This window comes from Poromitra crassiceps (assembly GCF_964638095.1).
Source record: "Poromitra crassiceps genome assembly, contig: HAP1_SCAFFOLD_1577, whole genome shotgun sequence".
Classification (NCBI taxonomy): domain Eukaryota; kingdom Metazoa; phylum Chordata; class Actinopteri; order Beryciformes; family Melamphaidae; genus Poromitra; species Poromitra crassiceps.
In genome coordinates, this window is record NW_028150835.1 from 2,116 (window position 1) to 26,208 (window position 24,093).

At 43.1% G+C, this 24,093-nt stretch overlaps 1 protein-coding gene across 1 annotated transcript; it reads right to left on the bottom strand.

Annotated features, from left to right (window-relative positions):
• Positions 1–1,954: 1,954 nt before the first annotated feature.
• On the bottom strand, positions 1,955–23,778 carry LOC310771955 (NLR family CARD domain-containing protein 3-like; the record flags this gene model as incomplete). Its single annotated transcript, XM_083664448.1, has 4 exons — positions 23,653–23,778; positions 20,937–22,821; positions 2,841–3,014; positions 1,955–2,128 (listed from the first exon to the last, which is right to left on the bottom strand). Coding segments are annotated over exons 1-4 (2,270 nt in total), but the record flags the coding sequence as incomplete, so codon positions are not given.
• Positions 23,779–24,093: the final 315 nt, after the last annotated feature.

The window sequence follows — 24,093 nt, forward strand, 5'->3', positions numbered from 1 at the left end:
ACAACTAAGGGGAGTATTGTGGCAGTAAAGATGTGTTTGACATTAAATGGGACTCTTTCAACTTTTATTCAGTAGCAACATTAACACATTGAGTGCCAAGGACGTCTCTGGACGTCCTAAAAAAATGTAACGAGGAGTGCCAAGGACGTCTGTGGACGTCCTAAAATCATAATTCATATTATTCCATAATTCTGCTGTTTAAGGTCGTACCTAGCCAGTGAGCATGAATCCCTTCAAGGGATCACACGGTGCCACCTTAAACATCGACACGGGAGCTGCGCCACCCACCTCAGATCCTTTACTTTGTGCAGGAGACAGCAGGGAAAGACGTGATCAAAGGGAAAAACCGATGCATGCTTCAGCCAGAGCCGTATAGATTGCTCTGTCTGCAGCGGACAGTTGGCTCGGCTGCGGGCAGTGGGCTCCGCGCCCACAACTGAGCTCTTCTGCTTCTATCTATCTCCACACGATTCCCTGCCAGAAAGCCAGCATCCGAAGCCGAACGGCCAAGCCTTTTCGTTCAGTCGCGTTTGGCATTTCCTTGTTGCGCGCTGGGATCCGTCCGGGGCAAAAACGGAGTCTGTGAGAAAACAAACTCTGTGCGTGTGGGGAGGAGCCCGCAGCTCAGAGGTGGAGAGGGGGGGGGGGGGGGCACGCAGGCTGCACAGAAACCACACCACGCCACCACATCAGAAAACACCAGCCAGAGTCAGTGAATGTGCTCGAAATTAGAGTGCAAAAGGTATTCATAAAAGTGACTATATCTTGGAAAGTAAAAAAAACTACAGAAAACCCTTGAAAGTGCACTTTTTTCAGAGGCTGTCATTTCATAATGGAACTGTCTAGAAACAAAATTTCTTCTTTGGAAGAAGCAGGAGTGTTCAATGTTTCATTAAAGTCCAGCCCTGTCAATATAGCCCTAATAGAAAAAATTATATAGCTGTTTTCATCTGAATGGAAGTGAATCTGGCACAGGCTGCAGACAATTTTACTGAAGCGCTGTGGCACTCAATGTGTTAACCACTGAAACCTACAGAAATAGTGATTTTGCATAGTTATGAAACTCAACATCGCCTGATATGAACATTTTTGTAATAACATATTCAGCTTCATCACTCAACACTAATAGTTTGTAATTGTTTATTTTGAGCCTAAACCTAACCCTCTAAAAAAGAGATCATAGCTCTCAGTGGAAGCTCTTAAAACCAGCTACATGTTGGATATTCCCATTAATAAACTGCTCTGAAATCACTTATTATATGTGACATGCTCGGACAAAATCAGTCACATGTAGCACATGCCCGCTGTTTGTGTAGAAACTTGATTTTATAAGAAAATGCTGATTTTGGCTGTTTTAGGGTTTCAGAAGATTTTAGTAAAATAAACCATTGGTTTTCATTCTCTGTAGCGATTATTGTGAAATTCAAATGCAGCTCATAAAGTTAGGGTGACAAGCATAACTAGCTTACTTTGTCAAACTTTGAGGCTGTTTTTCTCAAAACAGTTTGGAAACATTCAAGACATAAAGGGCTGCATCTCACTCAATATTTGGAGAACAAAGATCATTTTGATAATTGACATCACCAGAAAGCAGACATTCTCCTCTTTCCAACAGTGTATAAAACTCAAACTGTGTTTCGGGGTCAATGTGACTGATTTAATCAGAGCAGGTCACATTATTACAAAAAACTGTCTCCAATATTTGTGTTTTCATACAGTTCTGCACTCAGTTTAGCAGAATCTTACAAGTCCTTTGCTTCAGGTTTCACCAAAAGATGCAGTGTGGAGAGAAATAATGAAATGTTTTCTCAGCAGGAGAGAAAGTAAGAGCTGAATTTTGGTTTCTCAGCTGGTTTCAAAAATTAGATCAGCAGGAAAATGAGAGTTCAGGTATTTTCATACGAATGTAGAGTAGAATTTAAATGGTCTGTTAAACAGTAATGGTGATCCTGACCTGAGACTCTCCAGTCTACAGTGTGGACTCCTCAGTCCAGAAGAGAGAAGCTTCACTCCTGAATCTTGGAAGTCATTGTTAGTCAGGTCCAGCTCTTTCAGATTAGATGACTGGGAGCTGAGAACTGAGGCCAGAGCTTCACAGCTTCTCTCTGACAGCTGACAGACACTCAGCCTGAAGCACAAGAAGACATGCTATTGTTATATTGTGTCAATTTTGTATTATTTCTACTGACAGACTGTGTTGATGAGGCTTACTGACCCTTATATGTAATGTCATCATTGTATGATTTCTACTGACAGACTGTACTGTTGAGGCCCTGGTCTAAAGCAGGTCCCCACTAACACTGACAGGAAAACTGGTTTGATTTCCACACATGGTGCTATAAGGTGATTGGATCAATAAATCCTCCAAAATGGCACATGATTTGTTATGCTGCACAACAAGCCATGAAAAAATAAAAAAGTGGATATAAATTAGGAAACACTTTAAAAACAAATGGATGGTAAATCTGCAGCCTCAGTAGCTCAGGAAGGCTTTCCACAGTCTCAGCTCACAGGGAACTAACTATCTCCACAGTGTAATTCAGGACCAAAACTAGCCTGCCTTAAATGTGTTCAGTGACATTTTAATATGAATTCTCTAACTAGTAACCAGAGGACAGATGTTAAAACTGGGTAGATGATGTCACCTTCCCACTGTTTAACATCTAGCTGCTCTATGTTCAACTAGCTTCACTGGCGTGAAGCTGTATCAATAAAAGTCAAATAATCAAGTAAAACCTTCGGGACAACCTTTGCAGAGTCAGGAATCCTGTTTTGAGAGAATGGACCTCAGTTTGGGAAATGTGTTGAATCAACTGAGAAAAACTGTAAACTGACTTTACCTGAGAGTCTCCAGTCTGCATTCTGGACTGTCCAGTCCAACAGAGATCAGGTTCCATCCTGAATCTTGCAGGTCATTGTAACTCAAGTCCAGCTCTCTCAGATGGGAGGAGATGGACTTCAGAGCTGAGGTCAGAACTTCACAGTCAGTCTCTAACAAGCTGCAACCACTCAATCTGAATAAAGAATAAAGCAATAAAATACAATATTCCATTAAAGCTTTAACCAATCCAGTGTCTTATAATCCAATGGACTTCAGCATGTTGTCAGTGTGGATCAGCATCATGTCAGCCTTATATAGTCTTTCCATCTGAAACCAGACAGACTGTCACTCCTCTGTTTCAGGATTAGCCCATTTTCCTTGAAAACTTTCTGTAACAGACCAGATGAATACATCTAAATGCCAAGTAGTTTAAAATAAATAAATAAATATTTAGTTATGGTCCAGAATCCACTTTTTTGGGGACACAATTTTCAGATGGCAGTTTATCTGGAAAAGTTGTAATAAAAGCAGAATTTGAATTGGATAGGGAACTTAACCCTAACTGGACCCTAACTTAACCTGAACCCTCCAATTGTCTATACGGAAGCAACAGATCAGAGCAAATCAAATATTGCAGGGTTTTATCAAATCTAGGAAGTGAGTTAAAATGGAAATCCGAATGGACTGGGGATATATATATTTTAGTCATGGCCTTAGAAATAGTAGGGGGGCTATGATTTTGTTTAAGAAGGAACTGCAACAACACAAGGGTCGCAGGTTCACGGCCCCATGCTACCTCCAGCTTGGTCGGGCGTCCATACAGGCACAATTTGCTGTGTTTGCAGGTGGGAAGCCGGATTATGGGTGTGTCCTGGTCGCTGCACTAGTGCCTCCTCTGGTCAGTTGGGGCGCCTGTTCAGGGCGGAAGGAAACTGGTGGCAATAGCGTGATCCTCCCACGTGCTACGTCCTGCTGGTGTAGTTCCCCGCTGTCAGGTGAAAATAAGCGGCTGGCAACTGTGCATGTGTCAGAGCAAACATGGTGCTAGTCTACAGCTCTCCCCAGATCGGCAGAGGTTGGAGCACCAAGTGGGGCAGCAGGGGGAAATTGGCCAATTAAAACTAGGGGGAAAATGGGGGGGGGGGGGGGGGAATCAGAAAAAAGAAGGAACTGCAACACACAGTCCACGCTGTCCAAACAGATGAGAATGGAAGATAGAGATCTATGCTAGATGTTACAATAGATAAATTATAATTAGGGCTGGGTTAAAAAAAATCAATTCTCAGATTTTTTATCGGTTTTAATTTTAATCCTTTGATATCGATTCATATGTCCAGAGATCGATTTTTATTATTATTATTATTATTTTTTTAATAAACAGGCTAAAATATTATGCTGTGTGTGGTAGTTGAAACATAGTTTCAAGTTGACGTTTATTCATGTTTGTAGTTGAAACAAAAACATAAATACTGTAGGCTACATAAATGGAAATGTTTGATCATTAATATCTACTTTTAGAAATTATATAGGCTGAAATCAAATCACTGTGCATAATTGTGAAAGTGTCTTTATTGACAGATGAAAAGGCTGTTATTTGTTATTTGTATATTTGTCACCACCTGGTGAGTAAATATATTAAAATTGACAACCGGTCCGCAACTTTTTTTCCCCATCTATCTACATGGCGCAAAAAAGGTTGGGAACCCCTGTGTTACATAACTGGACAGTCATGTAATTCAGGTTACAGCTCAAAAAACACGTTTTGGTATCACTAACCAAATCGATATTGAAATTAATCGAATCGGAATCTAATCGAATCGGGATTAATCGATTCGCAACCTTGTGAATCGGAATCGAATCGATTCTTGAAATTTGAACCAATACCCAGCTCTACTTATAATATCAATATAATCAATATATGCTCCAAATGGAGATAATCCAATCTTTTAGAGGAAATCCATAGTATTATCTCTTCTCAAGAGAATAACCAAAATATCATAGTTGGAAATTTCAATACAGTTTTAAATATAAACAAAGAGCGTGCAGGTACTCATTTCTACAATAACCATCCCCAGGCTCTCTGTGAAATTCAAGGAATGAAGGCATCTCTAGATCTAGTGGACATTTGGAGGCTATACAGAATCCTGACTTAAACAGATACACATGGTGTAGAGCAGTGGCTCTCAAACTTTTTCACATCAAGGACCGCTAAACTGACACAAATTAGACCACAGACCCCCATTTGATAAGATTTTGTCTCAGGGTCCCCCATCTGATAAGATATTTGCTTTTGGATGTTTTATTACAGAAAGTGTATGAAACCCATGACCAAAATAGTCATGTATTCTGTCATTGTGATACTTATGGATGGAATTATAGTGAAAATAGTTTTTTTGGACCCCACTTTGAGAACCACTGGCCTAGAGGACAAGGTAGTCATATTGATTGTTTTCTTATTTATTTTTCTCTTGTTTCCAAGGTAGCAACATGTATGATTGGTGACCGAGATCTGATCATACTATTATAACAATTCAAATTATTACAGCTGCTAGGCGGCATGTCCACCCTGCAGCTCGCCCGCTGTGCTGGCTCACTTGCTCTTATAGAGAGCCAAAGTGAAACGTCACTTCCTGTACCAGCGTTGAAAAAAATATGAATGGCAGTGAACAGAGAATAACGTTCCTTTTTTGATTCTGTTTGAATTGTGCCACGGGGTGCCAATGTTAATTTTGTCAATTTAAAACATAACTTTGCATGTAAAGAAAGTCGCAGTTTGTCGTCAAACTGCGGGATCAAAAAAGTAACGTTATTCTCCGTTCACCGCCATTCATATTTCGCCTCTCTATGACATCACTGATGACCACAGCGCATCGCAGCCTCGCCTGCTCTATGACATCACTGATGACAGCATCACTGATGACATCATCACTGAATTTATATAGCCTCTGCCAGGAAGGATGACATCACTGATGACATCATCAATGATGCCATCACTGAGATGCAAGATGCAATGCGCAATCTTGCATTGCATTGGATTCTGGGATTGATTTGGATTGCATTCTGGGATTGATTCCCAATCCCAATAAGTGTCTGCCGCGGGTATGGCCGGGGCGGAGATCCACTTTAGAAACCGGGTAAGTGATTGTGGTTGTGTTCTATCACTTAAAGTACCGAAAGCATTATTCTTTTAGTTTCTGATTGAATTGTCAGCTTCTGCTAACTGAGACCATTTGTCAACTAACGTTGGCTAACTTATAGTGGCTACACTGCCTAAAATTGATCTAGACCTACTAGCTTGCCAGCTAACTGAGTTAGCCAGATTCATCAGCTTAACTCATTCTCTGCCAAAGACGTACTCGGACGTACTTTTTACAATGGCGTTCTGTGCCAAAGACGTACTCGGACGTACTTTCATGTTTTGGCTGTTTACATTACATCAGACACTTTCCCAGCCTGTGACATTGTTTCAAGTCAAACTGATAAAAGCAACCCGCTAGTTTAGTATTTATGGGTGGAGCCTGTGGTCGAAACAGAGTCTGATCCAGAGTTCTCGGCTGGCGACGATGGCGAGGAAGACGCCAGCGTTTTTGTTGTTGCTACGAAGGCTCCCCTTCACAGCGTTCTGACACGGATGAATCGGAGGAGGAGAAATGGGTGCCACTTGGAGCGATGACGATGGTAAAAAGTAGCCTATTTTTTGTATCGCGTTTGAGATGAAATGATCACACACAACATTCGAGTATAATTGTCACGCATTGTTTATAACTTATGCCGCCGGCATGACTCGCTTCACGTTTCCTCTTGCCAGCTTGCCAGCTTGAGAGCTCTGTCACACTCAAGGGAAGGGGAATCACATGGATACGTCAAACGCGTCAAACCGCGTCACACACCCGTCCCCAGCAACCAAGGCAAAACATGTGTCACATAAACATTTCAAAGTTTACAGCACTAACGGAGCTATTGTGTGATCTTCTGTGCTAACGTTAGTTATGAGAGGTAACGTGACAGCAGGTAACGTTACAGCACTCGTTATTCCTGTGTGTGTGTGTGTGTGTGTGTGTGAGAGAGAGAGAGAGAGAGAGAGAGTGTGTGAGTGTGACCACAGGGTTCGTTCCATTTGTTTATGCTTTTATCAAGCTAAGCTAAAAATCCACATGGCAACTGTAAAATACATTATCTTATTTTTTTTATTTTTTGGGGAAAACACATACTGTATATGTCTGATGTGTCACTGAGGCAAAAAATAAAAGGCTCAAAAGAGAGTTCTGCTTGAAACGGTGTCATTCACTAAAAACCTATTTTTCTCCTATTTCTGTTACAAAGGAGGGCATTTTTAGTGAAAACAAGCTAACTTCCACTGCTTGTAACTAAACAAGGAAAAATGGTCGAGTTTCAGTTTTTTACAAGGGGTAAGAAGAGAGTCTCTGCTTTATTGTGAGATATGTTGTGTAATTTTATTCCTAGCACAGAATATTCTGTGGGTCCTGGAAGATCAGGAAATATGCTCAAAATCCTGGCACTGGGAGCACACAGACCGAAATGACCCTGGCAGAGAATGAGTTAAGATAACATAACTAAATGCTTTCAGGATTTTCACCATGAATACCTGCAGTTCAGCGCTCACTGCTCAGTCAGGCCTACGGTAACCTACTATAACTGAATCTAGCATTCAAAATAGCTACTGTAGCAGGGTCACTGTACCCTGTCCCTGCTACAGTAGCTATGTTTAATGTTAGATTCATTGTTCAAGTTAGTTCTCACTCTCTGTGTGTGTGTGTGTGTGTGTGTGTGTGTGTGTGTGTGTGTGTGTGTGTGTGTGTGTGTGTGTGTGTGTGTGTGTGTGTAGCTCTGGTAGCTCCAGTCACATCAACACCACTGAAACAATACCATGCCATAGCATGCTAAATTTACAGTGGTGGATGTTTGTGATACATGAAGCATTGGAGTCTGATGCTGTGTGATATAATCCACTTTCTCTTTCTTCACATTTGACTGAAGACAGACTTCATAAACATTATGACTAATATCAGCTTCACAGGGCTTTGATGGCAGCCTGATCTACTGTACTACTGTTATGTGTTTTTGGATGGAGGTTTGGTGTGTTGTTGTTTTGTGTCAAACTTGCCAGCCTGTTGGAAGAGTTTGACGCAACAAAAAGAAAGAACACAAATAGATACAATACTTTAAAGGATGGCTTTACTGGTAATCAACCCACTTTGTATCATTAATAATCTTGGTAATATAAGCACATGGTCAGTGTTTACCTCAAACTGTGTTTTCCTCACGGAGATCTCCCATTTCCTCCTCTGGCAAAGCGCTCCGTTGTGACGCGTTTTACGTCACAACGAAGGTTCTGCTGGAGACGTGGAATCTGCTCGAGGGCGGCTGTTATTGTTTATTTTATTTTTTTAAGTATGCGCACATCCACGGAGAATGCATTGAGAGCCTTAAGGAGCATTAATGACTTGCAGCTGACGGGGGCAGAGTTTCTGCAGACAGGAGCAGGAGCATTTTTCTCCATGAGGTAAACAGAGAGAGAAGATAAAGGCTGCCCATGTGCTTATATTACTGAGATTATATATGATACAAAGTGGGTTGATTACCGGTAAAGCCGTCCTTTAAAGGCAAGAAAGCAAGTATTATATAACAGAATCAAAGAAGTTGCATAAATAGTAATCAGGTGAATTAGGGCCTATATGACTCTCCCTCTCTCTCCTCTCCAGAGTAAAATGATTAAGGCAAACAACATGAGTAGAATTTGAGATCTAAGCCCCTAAAACCAGATCATGTCTGATTTCAGATTGATCGACTCTATACAGACGTCCACAGATTACAAAATTCATATAATATATAATATTCATATCAGCACATTATTAAATATGATGTCTGACCTCAGAGTCTCCAGTCTGCAGTGTGGACTCTCCAGTCCGGCACAGAGCAGCTTCACTTTTTTTGAACCATGCAGGTTGCTGTCACTCAGGTCCAGTTCTGTCAGATGGGAGTTGGACTTCAGAGCTGAGGCCACGACTTCACAGTGAACCTCTCTCAAGTCGCAGAACCTCAATCTGAATAAAGAATAAAGAAGAAGTTGAACTTCACAGCTGAGACCAGGGGCCCTGGTCTCGCAAACGCACTGATTAGTGCTTGTGCGGTGTTTAACAGCGGGCACTAGTGCAATTTGGAGGCGTGCCCAAACCCTCTGCTATTCTCCCTGCCGTACAAAATGCCTGTGTGCTCCATGCAAAATCATGAAATGGGCGTGCTTATCACCTGTGCAGGCAAGAATGATGCAGGCCACACTGATTGGTTTGATTGATGTAAAGCCCAGACCCTGGGCATCACATCAATCAAACCAATCAGATTCCCGTCTCTCACTCCCTTTAATACCGTTTGTGGGTGTGGAGAACCCGGCACATATTTGTATTATCGATCATAATCATTTTCACCTCATAATTTTCACATAAATCACCCAAATGATGTTATTTTTTAATGTGCACACCTAGGAGTATCAAACAGGTGTTGTCTATTCAGTTTAAGAATGGCAATTAGCTGTTTCTGCAAATGAACTCTTCATTATCTATTTATTTATTTATATTGCCAAGAGAGAATGAAAGATATACTGTATAGAGATAGGAAGAGAGAGAAAGGGAGGGAGGCAAGGGATTTTTCAGATGAAGGCAGGTAATAAAATAGGGCTTATTGTATTGTAGCCTATATATTCATATCTTTTCTTCACTCACTTTAGGCTCAAGCAAATACTGAAAAGTCAAATGGAACTAGCAGCGCTCACAGGTCAAGTTTGAAAAAAAGGTTTTAATCCACACAGCAGCAGTGAACAGAGGTGTTTCAGCCTGTGGCTTTCCTCAGTGTTAATGAGAGAATGGGTGTGACCTCATATATAAAACGAGGCAAATTTGAGGTTGATTATGTTTCTAAGAACAATCCTTCTTGTTCTTTTGTCAAATGTTGGTAGATACATTGATGATTTGTTTTGTGTTCACTGGTTCATCTGAGGAGCTGGAGGGGTTGAAGGAATTTCTTAATTCTAGAGTTCCTACTATCACCTTCACGTTAGAGGCAAGCAGTGAGTCTGTGTCCTTTTTACATGTGAGAGTTAATACATGTGAATTACTACAAAGATAGATAGGGCCCCAGGACTTCAGAGCTGAGACCAGGGGCCTTGTCGTCGTAAAAGTGGTAATTTAGTGCTTGCGTGTGTTTAGCGTTGAGCGCACCACAAAATGGGGGCGTGCTCAAGTGTGTTGACATCTCACAACAATCATCACATCATTTAAAAACATCTGTGATTTGCAGCTTTTAATTGATGCAATTCTGGTTCTTTGGTTGGCTGGAAAATAGAAACATGTTTGCAACGAGGAAACAGGGACATTTGATTGACAATAATATTGCAAGTAGGCTACAATGTCCAAGTTTTCTCAATTTATTTCCCATTAACCCCTATTTGTATCCTATTTTCTTCCTGAGGGAGGGAGATGGGAACTGACAGATGTAGGCTACTCAAAGGGGGGGAAATAATTGTAGACTCATATTATAGTAGGCTATTAATTGGCATTAAGGCATTGATGAATAATTAATCTGGGCGATGCAGTATGGTGTGCGTGTGTGTACACGCGTGCGGTTTCGGAGAGAGAGGGGGGGTATAATCAATCATATTAACAAAACATTTTCACCTCATAATTTTCACATAAACTCAAACAGGTATCAAACAGGTGTTGTCTATTCATTTTAAGGACGGCATTTAACTGTTTCTGCAAATGAATTTGAATGAAATTGCACGATGGACACTGTAATCTCCATGCGTAATATGGACATCTCCACACCATCGCATCAACACCATCACATAACAATAACACTGGGCCCTATTGTGGCAAAAGCGGTAATTTAGCGCTTGCGCTTTGCACAAATTAATGGGCGTTGCCAAGTCATCTGCTATTCTCTGTGATGCACAAAATGCCACTTGCCCCAGCGCCACAGTGATTTATGCAGGATTAACTCTGGAAATTATTCAGAGGCGTGCAGGCTTGGTGTGGGCGTTATCATCCACACAACCAATCAGTGTCGCTCCTTTCATTCCCTCCAATTCATTTGCGCAAATGTCATATGGTTGTGCACGTGCATTAGACGTTTTGTTCATATAAATAGGCTATAACATAGACATGTAAAAATATGTGTTTCTTTAATAGGCAGGGATGTGTGAGAATTTAATTCTAGCCTATTTCAACATATCAAAATTGTGCCAAGTGCCAGGTTCATCTTAATAGGCTATTGCATGCGTGCAATTGCAGGGAAGGGAGTTACTGTATCACTGGTCGACACGACTTGCTCAAAGTAATCTACTAGGTGTGTGTGTGTGTGTGTGTGTGTGTGTGTGTGTGTGTGCACACAAGGTTTTGGAGAGAGAGGGAGGGAGAGAGGGGGGTTAGCCCACTGTAGAAAGAGGATATCAGCATGATTGTGGCACTTTACATGTGATACATGTTTTTCAGTGAATAATAGTTGATTGCCTCACTGAGTAATCTGCTGTTACCCAATTTTAGCAGCAGAATTTGATGTCCTGGCATTTGTATTTTAATGGAACATCCATGCGCAAAGAATTGTGCGCATGCTGACGATAACAGAAGGCAACCTGGATTGGCTTGGGGCACGCCCACACCTGTGTTTGGCCGGGGACTGCCCCCTAGTCCGATACCTCACGAGTCCGATACCTCACGAGTCCGACACCTCATGGTTTTGGGTTAGGGTCTGGGGGAGGTTAGGTTTAGGCGTGGGGGTGGGAGAGGTTAGGTTTTGGGTTAGGGTCTGGGGGAGGTTAGGTTTAGGCGTGGGGGTGGGAGAGGTTAGGTTTTGGGTTAGGGTCTGGGGGAAGTTAGCCTCTTTTTTCGGACTCGTGAGGTGTCGGACTCGTGAGGTATCGGACTCGTGCCATGGCACCGTTTGGCCCAGACGCTGGCGCAAAACTGGAAGGCGTCGTGCCCAACACACAAATTGGCACTGGCGGGAGGCGGACGATAGCATAAGACGTAAGGCGTGCAACCCGGACTCAAGTGCAAAAAGCGGATAGCGCTTCTACCAAGATAGGGCCCCAAGGATTTCCCGTGCACTGCTGGAGCAGTGCGGAGAATAATTGTGCACTCAGGTGCAGCGGGGTTTTAGACCTGCTTTTCAGAGCTCTAAGTGCAAAGAATTGAGCAAACGTGAGGATTTAGCATGGCCACGCCTGGTTTACCTTAAGGCACACCCACAGGTGCGCCGGGCCTGAAAACCCAGAACCCAGAACTTCAGAGCTGTGAGGTCTCAGAGTTCACAGACAGAAAGACTGTTTACACATTTAATGTGAAATGAGAGATTATCAAAGCAGAGCTGAGATCAAAACCTATTAAGCTCCTCCTCCTCCTCCTAATAATAATAACAATCATTTATACTATAGAATTTGACATTTTCCAAAAGTGATTAATGTATATTATAAAACGGCTCTCTCAAATCAAGCAATCTGATTGGTTCACAGCCATTGTATAATTCCAGTAACCGAGTTCAATAACCCATGGCCATGGGTTATTGGTTGCCATGGCAACTCTCTTACTAAGAGAGTAATAATAAGGCTTACCTCAAATGACAACGTAGAAAAAAAAATGGCGGAGACAGCTGTCAGATCCTTGTGAATCGATCTTCGCTTATAACTTTACTAATACTTCGCAGAAAATGATGTTTTGTACAAGAATAGATGCGGGCTAATGTCTTCTTTGCAAAAGAAAGGCTGTTAAACCCGCATTTAACCCCGCATTTAACCCCGTAACGTTAGTTGGTGTCGGGCTTTGCAGAAAGCATTCAGCTTCTCAGCAAGCGCTGAGAATGCAACGCTGCGCCGAGCTGCCTGTCGGGGTTTCCAGAAAGCTCTCAGCTTCTCAGCAAGCGCCAGGATTGGCCAATGTCAACTTCAGTCTCCAGAACGATCCAATCAAATCACCCGCATGTTCTTGCGGTCCCGCCTTACAGTAGTGTTTCAACTGACTCTATCAGAATGACATGCCAGTCGGAGTCGGACTTATAGTATTATTATTATTATTATATTATCATACTTGGAAACCGTTTTATAAAAGCAATATAGCACTCGAGCTGCGTGTGTTGTGGAATATATCCCCCTGCTCAGCAGTTATCCCACTCGGCCTGCGGCCTCGTGGGATAACAGCTGATCAGGGGGATATATTTGGCACAACACACTGGCTCTCATGCTATATTGCTTAAATATAAGCATAAACCAAACAGAAAATAATACATGAAGGCAATTGTATCATATTAAAGCATTTCTGTAAAAAACAGTTTAAGAAAATAATGAAAAATGATGGAGATTTCAGTGTGAGCTCCACAGGCTGTTCAGTTGTGGTAAAACAGCTCAGTAGAACAGCCTGACACCATTACAGTCAGTCTGGCTTCACCACAGATTTGGTTGGGGTTTAGTAACTTTTAAAGTTTTGAGCCTACAGCATCATATTTACCACTTTGTCAGCTCGGTCATGTGACTCTCTGTAATTATGATATTTCTAACATGAGCTGAAGGCAGGAGAAGACTAGGGAAAACTTTCATACACAAGTAGTTAGTTAGCTAGCAATCATGTCACGGTGCCAGGGTCTGCATGGGAGATTAGTTCCTGTACACACACACACACACACACACTTCCAAAGTGATTACATGGAGCGCTCAGCGGGGAGCGTCACCAAGAATTCCACTCTGGAGGGTGGTTTTAAAATGTGTCGTTTCCTAAGCGCGAATTTGCCGTCGCCGTCTAAAAGGGAGGCACCAACGATAAAATAATTACCCGTTTCCATAGGAAACCGTCCTCGTGTAAAGTGCCTCTAATATTATAGTAGGCTATTAATTGGCATTAAGGCATTGGTGATTCATTCATCTGGGCGATGCAGTATGGTGTGCGTGTATGTGCACGCGTGCGGTTTTCGGAGAGAGAGAGGGGGGGTATAATCGATCATATTAACAAAACATTTTCACCTCATAATTTTCACATAAACTCCCAAAATAATGTTATTTTTTAATGTGCACTTAACACATTGACTGCCAGCCGTTTTTTTCTTGCTGTAGGTAGCTTCTGCCAAGCCGTTTTTTGAGGATTGTGGCTCATTTTACAAGAGCCGAGGATTATTTTCTGCTTGGAGTTTGTGAACATACAATATCTCAAAAGTACTAATAGAATGTGTACTTTCTCTGTCTAAAAGAGTTAGTTTGTAGAGTTAGTAGTTATGTAAGCATTAGCAGTTGAATACAGCATGGTTTTAGCGTCAGAAAAAATATTCAGAGATAAACGGCTTTTTGTGAAATTCGATAGAACTGTCACTTTAACCATTCATTTTTGGCATCAGTAAGACCTAAACAATAGTTTTGAACAGTAATTTCCTCCATAACAGCAGTAAACTTCCCTCTGCTCAACTCCTCCCTCCTGTGGGCGTTCTTTTTGGCTGCAGCGCCATGTCACAAGCACTTTCCTACCTTTGCAAATGCACTTTCTCATACTCTCGACCTCTCAAATAAATTTCTGAATAGAAATTAAATTACTCTAAATTATAGCGAAAAAGAAACAAAAAAGAATGGGTTGAAAATCCCATTCTAAAAGCCTTTTAGAATGGGATTTGTTTCCAATTTGGTGTCGGACTAGGGGGCAGTCCCCGCTTGTCACCAGTTTGCTTTGCTGCTGCTGTGCGGGTGTGAGCCTGTCTGTGCGGCCGCTCTTTGAGGAAGTCTGGTTAGACTCGCTCGCTTCTTGGAGTTTTGGTTGAGGGCTTTGATGAAGCTTTTGCGATTCTGGTCATATTTATGCTGCGTGTTTCAAAGTGTGTCCCACCCGCAATCCACTATGCAAATCTGCAATCCCGCACCGCCAGCAATCAGCGCGAAATGAAAGCGCCTTCGCCAATCCACCTTCATGAGAATGGCTTCAGTCACACTGCTTTTTTCTTGCCTTCCTCTAGTCAGGAAAGCACTGTCACCACTTAGTGGGTCGGTGGAATGGGTTGTACACGTTGTACACGTCCAATACCTATATAAGAGATGTAAAAGGGTTCGATGCACATCCCACCGCCAAAAAAAAAAAATCAATTTTTTTGACGAGTCAACTCGTCGCTGGCAGTGAACAGCTGGATTGTGTTTGACGACTACACTCGTCGCTGGCAATCAAGGTGTTAAGGGAATATCAAACAGGTGTTGTCTATTCATTTTAAGGATGGCATTTAACTGTTTCTGCAAATGAATTTGAATGAAATTGCACGATGGACACTGTAATCTCCATGCGTAATTTGAACATCTCCACAGCATCTCATCAACACCATCGCATAACAATAACACTGGGCCCTATCGTGGCAAAAGTGGTAATTTAGCACTTGCGCCGGGCGCAGCACAAATTAATGGACGTTCTCAAATCATCTGCTATTCTCTGTGATGCACAAAATGCCACTTGTCCCAGCACCACAGTGATTTATGCAGGATTAACTCTGGAAATTATTCAGAGGCGTGCAGGCTTGGTGTGGGCGTTATCATCCACACAACCAATCAGTGTCGCTCCTTTCATTCCCTCCAATTCATTTGCGCAAATGTCATATGGTTGTCCACGCGCATTAGACGTTTTGTTCATATAAATAGGCTATAACATACACATGTAAAAAAAATTGTTTCTTTAATAGGCAGGGATGTGTGAGAATTAAATTCTAGCCTATTTCAACATATCAAAATTGTCCCAAGTGCCAGGTTCATCTTAATGCATGCGTGCAATTGCAGGGAAGGGGGTTACTGTATCACTGGCCAACACGACTTGCTCAAAGTAATCTACTGTGTGTGTGTGTGTGTGTGTGTGTGTGTGTGTGTGTGTGTGCACACACACAAGGTTTTGGAGAGAGAGAGAGAGAGAGAGAGAGGGGTTAGCCCACTGTAGAAAGACGATATCAGCATGATTGTGGCATCTTTACATGTGATACACGTTTTTCAGTGAATAATAGTTGATTGCCTCACTGAGTAATCTGCTGTTACACAATTTTAGCAGCAGAATTTGATGTCCTGGCATTTGTATTTTAATGGAACATCCGTGCGCAAAGAATTGCGTGCTTGCTGACGATAGCAGAAAGCAAGGATTTTGCGGGGACACACCTGGATTGGCTTAGGGCACGCCCACACCTGTGTTTGGCCCAGACGCTGGCGCAAAACTGGAAGGCCTCGTGCCCAACACACAAATTGGCACTTGCGGGAGGCAGACGATAGCATAAGACGCATGGAAGATAGCATAAGACGTAAAGGGTGCAAACCCGGACTCAAGCGCAAAAAGCGGATAGCGCTTGTACCAAGATAGGGCCCCAAGGATTTCCCGTGCACTGCTGGAGCAGTGGGGAGAATAATTGTGCACTCAGGTGCAGCGGGGTTTTAGACCTGCTTTTCAGAGCTCTAAGTGCAAAGAATTGAGCAAACGTGAGGATTTAGCATGGCCACGCCTGGTTTACCTTAAGGCACACCCACAGGTGCGCCGGGCCTGAAAACCCAGAACCCAGAACTTCAGAGCTGTGAGGTCTCAGAGTTCACAGACAGAAAGACTGTTTACACATTTAATGTGAAATGAGAGATTATCAAAGCAGAGCTGAGAACAGCATCCTAATCAAAACCTATTAAGCTCCTCCTCCTCCTCCTAATAATAATAACAATAATTTATACTATAGAATTTGACATTTTCCAAAAGTGATTAATGTATAATATAAGCATAAACCAAACAGAAAGTAATACATGAATGCAATTGTATCATATTAAAGCATTTCTGTAAAAAACAGTTTAAAGTCCCTGGAAACCAAAATCCACAAAAACGTTCTAACTATGTTATTTAGGGTCTTATGTGAGTAATTGTGTGGCTCAGAAAGTATGATACATTACTTTCAACCCAAAGCCCGAAAATCGCCACTTTTCTACAAGGTCTGGATTTCCACTTCCTCATTGAAGAGAGCGGTGCGGGAGGTGCTCAAATGCAAAATCTTATGACGTCATAAGCTCTATATAACCTTTGTACACGCGCGCAATCCGCCCTTCTCCTTTTCTCCGTTCTTATAAAAACCTTCTTGCCCCCACAGCGCTTGCTCAGTGTCTGTCTGTCTCCCTCCCACTCTGTGTGCTGTGTGTCGAGCGCTATGCTGCCTGCTCTCTCTCTCTCTCTCACTACTCCCGAGACGCGAGGTTACTCTCTCACTGTCACACACACACACACACACGCACGCGCGCGCGCACACACACACACACACACACACACACACACACACACAGTAGCGCTGTGTGCAGTCGCAGCGAGTCTCTTCCTCTCCGAGCAACGAGTGAACACACACACACACACACACATTCCATCTCTCTTTCCTTCTCTCTCTTTCTCCGTTTCCCTCCCTCCCTCTCTCTCTCTCTCTCTCTCTCGGAGACCTGCAGTCTTGCACGCACGCACACACACACGGGACACGCCCACACAGTCCGCGGGAGAAAATACACTCTAAAATCTAATTGATTCTCATGACTTTTGTCATGACTGTCAAACCTAAATTTATATACTTTGCGACGTTCATCATCGTTCAAATTTGGCTGGTGGCTTATTAACATAGGTTCCTGTGATGTGATGAACTCAAAATGCTAAATAATAAAAAAATATTTCTGGTTTCCAGGGACTTATAAGAAAATAATGAAAAATGATGGAGATTTCAGTGTGAGCTCCACAGGCTGTTCAGTTGTGGTAAAACAGCTTAGTAGAACAGCCTGACACCATTAGAGTCAGTCTGGCTTCACCACAGATTTGGTTGGGGTTTAGTAACTTTTAAAGTTTTGAGCCTACAGCATCATATTTACCACTTTGTCAGTTCGGTCATGTGACTCTCTGTAATTATGATATTTCTGACATGAGCTGAAGGCAGGAGAAGACTGGGGGAAACTTTCACACACAAGTAGTTAGTTAGCTAGCAATCATGTCACGGTGCCAGGGTCTGCATGGGAGATTAGTTCCTGTACACACACACACACACACACACACACGCACACACACACACACATATATATATACAGTGTATATATATATATATATATATGTACTGTATATATATATATAATATTTTTTTTATACAGTTTATGTATAGGCTATAGTTTATATAGGTGTGTATATATATGGTTTATATAATACATTAGTATTATTACTAGTATTGTCTTTTAAATGGGCACTGCACTTTTAACATCTTAACACTGCTTTTGTCAGTTTTTTTTGTCAGTTTTTATGCTGCAGTATGTATATTTGAAACTAAAATCCTGGCTCCCCCTGGCCAGTGACACTTAGGAATAGACTAGGTGACAACCAAGTATAGTTTGGTGACAAGCTGGAGACAGTTGACGGTCGGAGAGACGGCATCCGGTACGGGATGGGTTTAGCACCCCAGCCTGGCTCTCTCGTGAGGGAGAAATCCACAAATGCTACGGATCAGCCTCCTGAAAATCTGCGCAAACATCGGCGCGGCCTGGTGTCCTTCAGGCTAGAGCGAGGTGCTCGGTGCAGACGACGAATGACATGCAGCGCACAGGCCTTCTTGAGGCATCCTCCCTGCCCATGGTACGGCATGGTAGGATTGCCTTCTTCCACGGGAGGTTCTGGTGAGACGAAGGAGGTGCCCGGCCTGGATTCACTCACAGGGCCTTAGACCTCCATGCACCGAAGGTCTTGCAACACTGCGGTGTAGCACTAACTCTATTGCAGCGGATTGGGTGTGATCAACCCTTCCGCGGGCAACGTTGCAGACAGAGTAGGAAGGCTGATCTGTGAGCGGCTGCTTCTGGGACGCGGGTCGGGGTTGTAATCGGCCTCGGCTGGGTCTACGGGCGAGGGTGTATGATGTTGACAGACCCGAAACACCTCACGACCCCAGTTAACATCACTGATGACGCGTCCCAGAGCATGCTGCAGTATGTATATTTGAAAAAAGAAAATGATATGTGTCTTTAATGTAAATGGTAAATGGCCTGCATTTATATAGCGCTTTTATCCAAAGCGCTTTACAATCAGTAGATAGTCTACATTCACCCATTCATACACCAATGGCGGCAGGCTGCCACGCAGGGTGCCTACACACCATTGGGAGCAAGGAGGGTTAAGTGTCTTGCCCAAGGACACAACGACAGCAGCTGGGAGGGAGCGGGGATCGAACCGCCAACCCTTGCGTCATTGGCCGACCCGCTCTACCTCCTGAGCTAAAGCCGCCCTGTGTTTTGTAACATGCACCTGAGCCTGGTGGAAGGAAAAATGTCTGTTGCGTTGTGACAGACAATAACGTTTTTGAATCTTGAATCTTAATCATTGGTATGAAATATTGTAACTCTGATGGTGTCAGGTATGAAGGTCACTCTAGTCTACACCAGGGGTTTTCAAAGTGTGGGAGACTGCGTCTCCCCTCAGAGAACATATAGACCAACACCCCCCTCCCCCCTCATCCACACACACACACACACACACACACACACACACACACACACACACACACACACACACACACACACACACACACACACACACACACACACACACACACACACACACACACACACACACACACACACACACCATTTATTATTGCCATTATTACCTACTATTATTGTTCTATGCTCCACTCGGGCATAACGAGTTCCAAAGATGTTGTAAACATCTTTATCCTATATTCTTTTATATTTTAAAACCTCTTTATCCTACTTTTTTCAAATATCCACTTTTATACATTTTAGACATCGTTATCCACTCTGGAGGACTTTTAATCATTTTTTATTATCTTACTATCTTTATTATAACTAGTGGGATGCAGTGTATCGAGTAAATGTTGTGTTCTCTGTATGTTCTGCCTCTATGGACTGTGTCTGCAGCCAGGCTGGCCAGCGTGGACAGACAGTTCTCCAGCCCCATAAATCTTGTAGAATTTGTCTGAAATAGCTCCTTAACAGATACAAAAATATGACCATATATGTGTTTGATGTACATACAAAGAACTGTCGCAATCAGATTGGTGAAACACGCATTTAAAAAAACTGCGGGCGCTGTGCCCCCGGCTGAAGCCACGGTCTGCGTGACGTAAATTCCGTAATCAGAGGGTGTGCGCCCAGGCTCTCTGCAGACAACCACCTACGCTACTTTTGTGACTGCGCGGACATGTCTGGTGGAGGCTTTGTATTTTCTTCAATGTTTTCGGTGTCACGTCAGGGGATGCGCGCCTCACACTTTTAAACCGATGGTCTAGACTCAGTGTTGCCAGATGGCAAATGTTGAATTATCGTACCAGAGGGTCAAAATTATCGTTTTTGGAGTGAAATTATCGTACGCGCCCCCCCCCCCCCCAGTGCGGCGCGCCTTTGGCGCGCCTGTGTCGGGGGGGGGGGACTGCGGCTGACATCGGCTACTTTTTGGACTTGGCATGATTTTTCAACACTGTGATCTCAGCCTGCGTTGCAACAACGACACAAAGCTTTAGAGTCACACATCCTGAAACAGCTTTGAGCCAGCCAGTGAATAAAGTGTCACTTTCCCATTCAGTCAGGGTACATTTGTTTTCTGTGCTTACTTTTTGGCTGTCCAGGCAGCTCCTCTCCCGGCTCTCCCCTGTCGTCACGTTCCTCCTGGTCGGCACCACTCATTTTCTTTATGTTTTATTTGATAGTTTCCAAGACTCGCCCCGTATCTTCCCACATTCTGCTCTGTGACGCGCACCTACTGTGACTGTCTGTGTTTATGGTTTTCAGGTTGTGCGCGGCCGTGCCGGGTTCTATTTCCTTCTCCCTCCCAACCAATCATGACTCACGTTCACATCATGTGCCTCACGTTCAAGCACGTATTGGCTGCAAAGACGTTGTGTGAAGAGATGTATAAACAGATAGAGTGATAGACGTAGGATTCGACTGAGTGTCACAAAATGATGAAATTATCGTACATTTGGGGGATTTTGGGATTATTGATCGTACATCGTACAGATGTCGAAATTATCGCACAAATACAATAATTATCATACATCTGGCAACGCTGTCTAGACTGTTCTATACTGTTACTAACGGAGTACTAACCGAGCCTTCCTGCAGTTCCTCACAGCTGGGATCAGTCTCTGTCGCCCCAACATTGATGTGTTGTAGGCCTCCAGGTCGAACACATCCAGAACCTCCTCTGACATCTGCAGCATGTAGGCCAGAGCTGAGCAGTGGATCTCAGAGAGTTTATTCTCTGATCTGTTCTCTGACTTCAGGAACTTTTGGATCTCCAGGTGTACTGACTGGTCATTCATCTCAATCAAACAGTGGAAGATGTTGATGCTTCTTTCAGGAGATGTATTGTAGTCTTCGAATTTTGCAAAATCAGTGTTCATCTCCTTCAGGTTACTGATGGCTCTCTGGATGCTTTCAGGCCTGATCTCTGTCTGACCCAGCAGGCCTTGTAAGAGTTTCTGGCTGGACTCCAGTGAGAGGCCATGAAGGAAGCGGACCAAGAGGTCCAGGTGGCCATTTTTACTGTTCAGGGATTTGACCATGGCTCTCCTCAGAAAGACATCCAGGGATTGTTCACCATCTTCTTCTTCTTCTTCTTCTAATTCTTCTTCTTCTTCTTCTTCTTCTCCTTCTTCTTCCTCTTCTTCTTCGTCTTCTTTCAGGAATGTCTCCAGCACCCTCTCATCCCCGTTTGTGTGACAGTGGAACATGTAGACAGCAGCGAGAAACTCCTGAATGCTCAGATGGACAAAACAGAAGACCTTCTCCTGCTGGTACAGCACACACTCCTCTTTAAAGATCTGTGTGAAGACTCCTGAGTACACTGAGGCTGCTGTCATATCAATGGCGCACTCTTTCAGGTCGGCTTCATAGAAAATCAGGTTGCCCTTCTCCAGCTGCTCAAAAGCTAGTTTTCCCAGAGAGAGAATCATCTCCCTGGTCTCTGTAGTCCAGTGTGGATCTGTCTCAGCTCTCCCATGATACTTGATGTTCTGCTGTTTGCACTGAACCAGCAGGAAGTGGATGTACATCTCAGTCAGGGTCTTGGGCAGGTCTTTTCCCTCACTGGTTTTCAACAGATCGCTCAGAACTGTAGCAGAGATCCAGCAGAAGATTGGGATGTGGCACATGATGTGAAGGGTCCGTGACGTCTTGATGTGTTTGATTATTCTTTTGGCCTGCTGGTCATCTGTGAATCTCTTCCTGAAGTACTCTTCCTTCTGTGGGTCAGTGAAGCCTCTCACCTCTGTCACCATGTCAACACACTCAGGAGGGATCTGATTGGCTGCTGCAGGTCGTGTGGTTACCCAGAGGCGAGCAAGGGGAAGCAGATTCCCCTTGATGAGGTTTGTCAGCAGCACATCCACTGAGGTCGACTCTGTAACATCAGTCAGGATCTCGTTGTTCTTGAAGTCCAGAGGAAGTCGACACTCATCCAGACCATCAAAGATGAACACAACCTGGAACTTGTCAAAGCTGCAGATTTCTGCTTCTTTGGTGTCAGGAAATAAGAGATGAAGAAGTTCCACCAAGCTGAACTCTTTATCTTTCAGCAGATTCAGCTCTCGGAAAGTGAACAAAAATAGGAATTGTATATCGTGGTTGGCTTTGTCCTCAGCCCAGTCCAGAGTGAACTTCTGTGTTAAGACTGTTTTCCCAATCCCAGCGACTCCCTTTGTCATCAATGTTCTGGTTGGTTCGTCTCTTCCAGGTAAGGGTTTAAAGATGTCTTCACATCTGATGGTTGTTTCTGGTCTCACTGGTTTCCTGGACGCTGCTTCAATCTGTCTGATCTCATGTTCATCATTGACCTCTCCACTCCCTCCCTCTGTGAGGTAATGCTCTGTGTACATCTGATTCAGAAGTGTTGGGTTTCCTGCTTTAGCAATGCCCTCAAACAAACACTGAAACTTCTCCTTCAGACTGGATTTGTGTTTTTGTTGTGGGTGTTGATGTTGATGTTGAGTTTCTGAAAGAATAAAGAACATCAGTGAGCAGATGTTTTGGTAAACATGAGAAATGTGAACATTTCCTGGTAAATGTGTATCTCCACTCCATGACAACTCTTCAGCTCATCAGTGGCGAGTGGACAAACAGGTCCTGATTGTGTGCAGCTCAGTGTGAAAGACAACTGCTGTGGTGCTGTTGTGTTTCCCAGTGTGCACCACTGTGTTCAGCATATTACACTCACATTAACACATTCATAATTTTACCAGATTATCCAGAGGGATTCTGCTCATTGACCTTTAAATCTTGTAATGAATAGATCTTGTTTGGCAAATGTTTAGATTTTCAGCAGAGTTTGGACATGCTCATGGCTTCTATCATTTTAAACTATAGCCACTATAAACTGTAAAGTTCCAAGATGAAAAAAAATCAGTTTATTTATCTTGTGTTCTTGTTGGAATGGATTTGGCATGTTCCAAACCGATGACTCAAATACATTCAGAAAAAAATTAACAGGTCTTAACAAGTCAAATGAGATCAAAATGAGCAAAACTCAAATATAATGTTCTTCTCTCTCCAATAATTTGTTTCTTGTTTGGTTATATGTTCTTTCTTTGTTGCAGTTGAGAACTGTGGCTTGACAGCATCTTCCAGCTACAGCTTGTGCACCTGATTCAAATGAATTAGATGAGGTGCCCCAAATGATTTGTTCCTATATTGTTTTGTCAATTCTTTCACTTATAGGTGGCATCATTGTCTTGAAAACTAAACAAAACTCTAACAGACATAAATCACCCATTCTCCACCACCTCCCCTCTCTCTCCATGACATTAAAGCTGTTAAAGACTCTTACTCCTCTGCAGCTCCTCAGCCAGTCCCTCCTGCTTCATTCTCCTCAGGAAGAGCAGTGTGATGTTTAGAAAAGCCTCTGTGCTCCTCCTCGGCTCTTCCTCCACACCATCCACCTCCTCCTCCACCCTCTGACTCTCTGAGCATTCTGCCTCATCTGGACTCAGAACCCTCCGGAACCTTCTCAGCTCCATCTTCACAAAGGTGACGATGTTCTCCTCAAGCAGCTGGAACAGAATAATATACATATTAAACCTTCATACTAAAATCTGCAGACAAAATTACATCCATCTTCAGAGACTGAAAGCCTGCACTGATCTAAAGAGTGCAGCATGGAGATTCAACATGATCTCACAAATAATTATGGAATAGAAATGTTGACCCACAGCACAAAGCCTTCTAGTTTCACAACAATGGCTCTAAAATTGTTGAATGTGAACGTCAG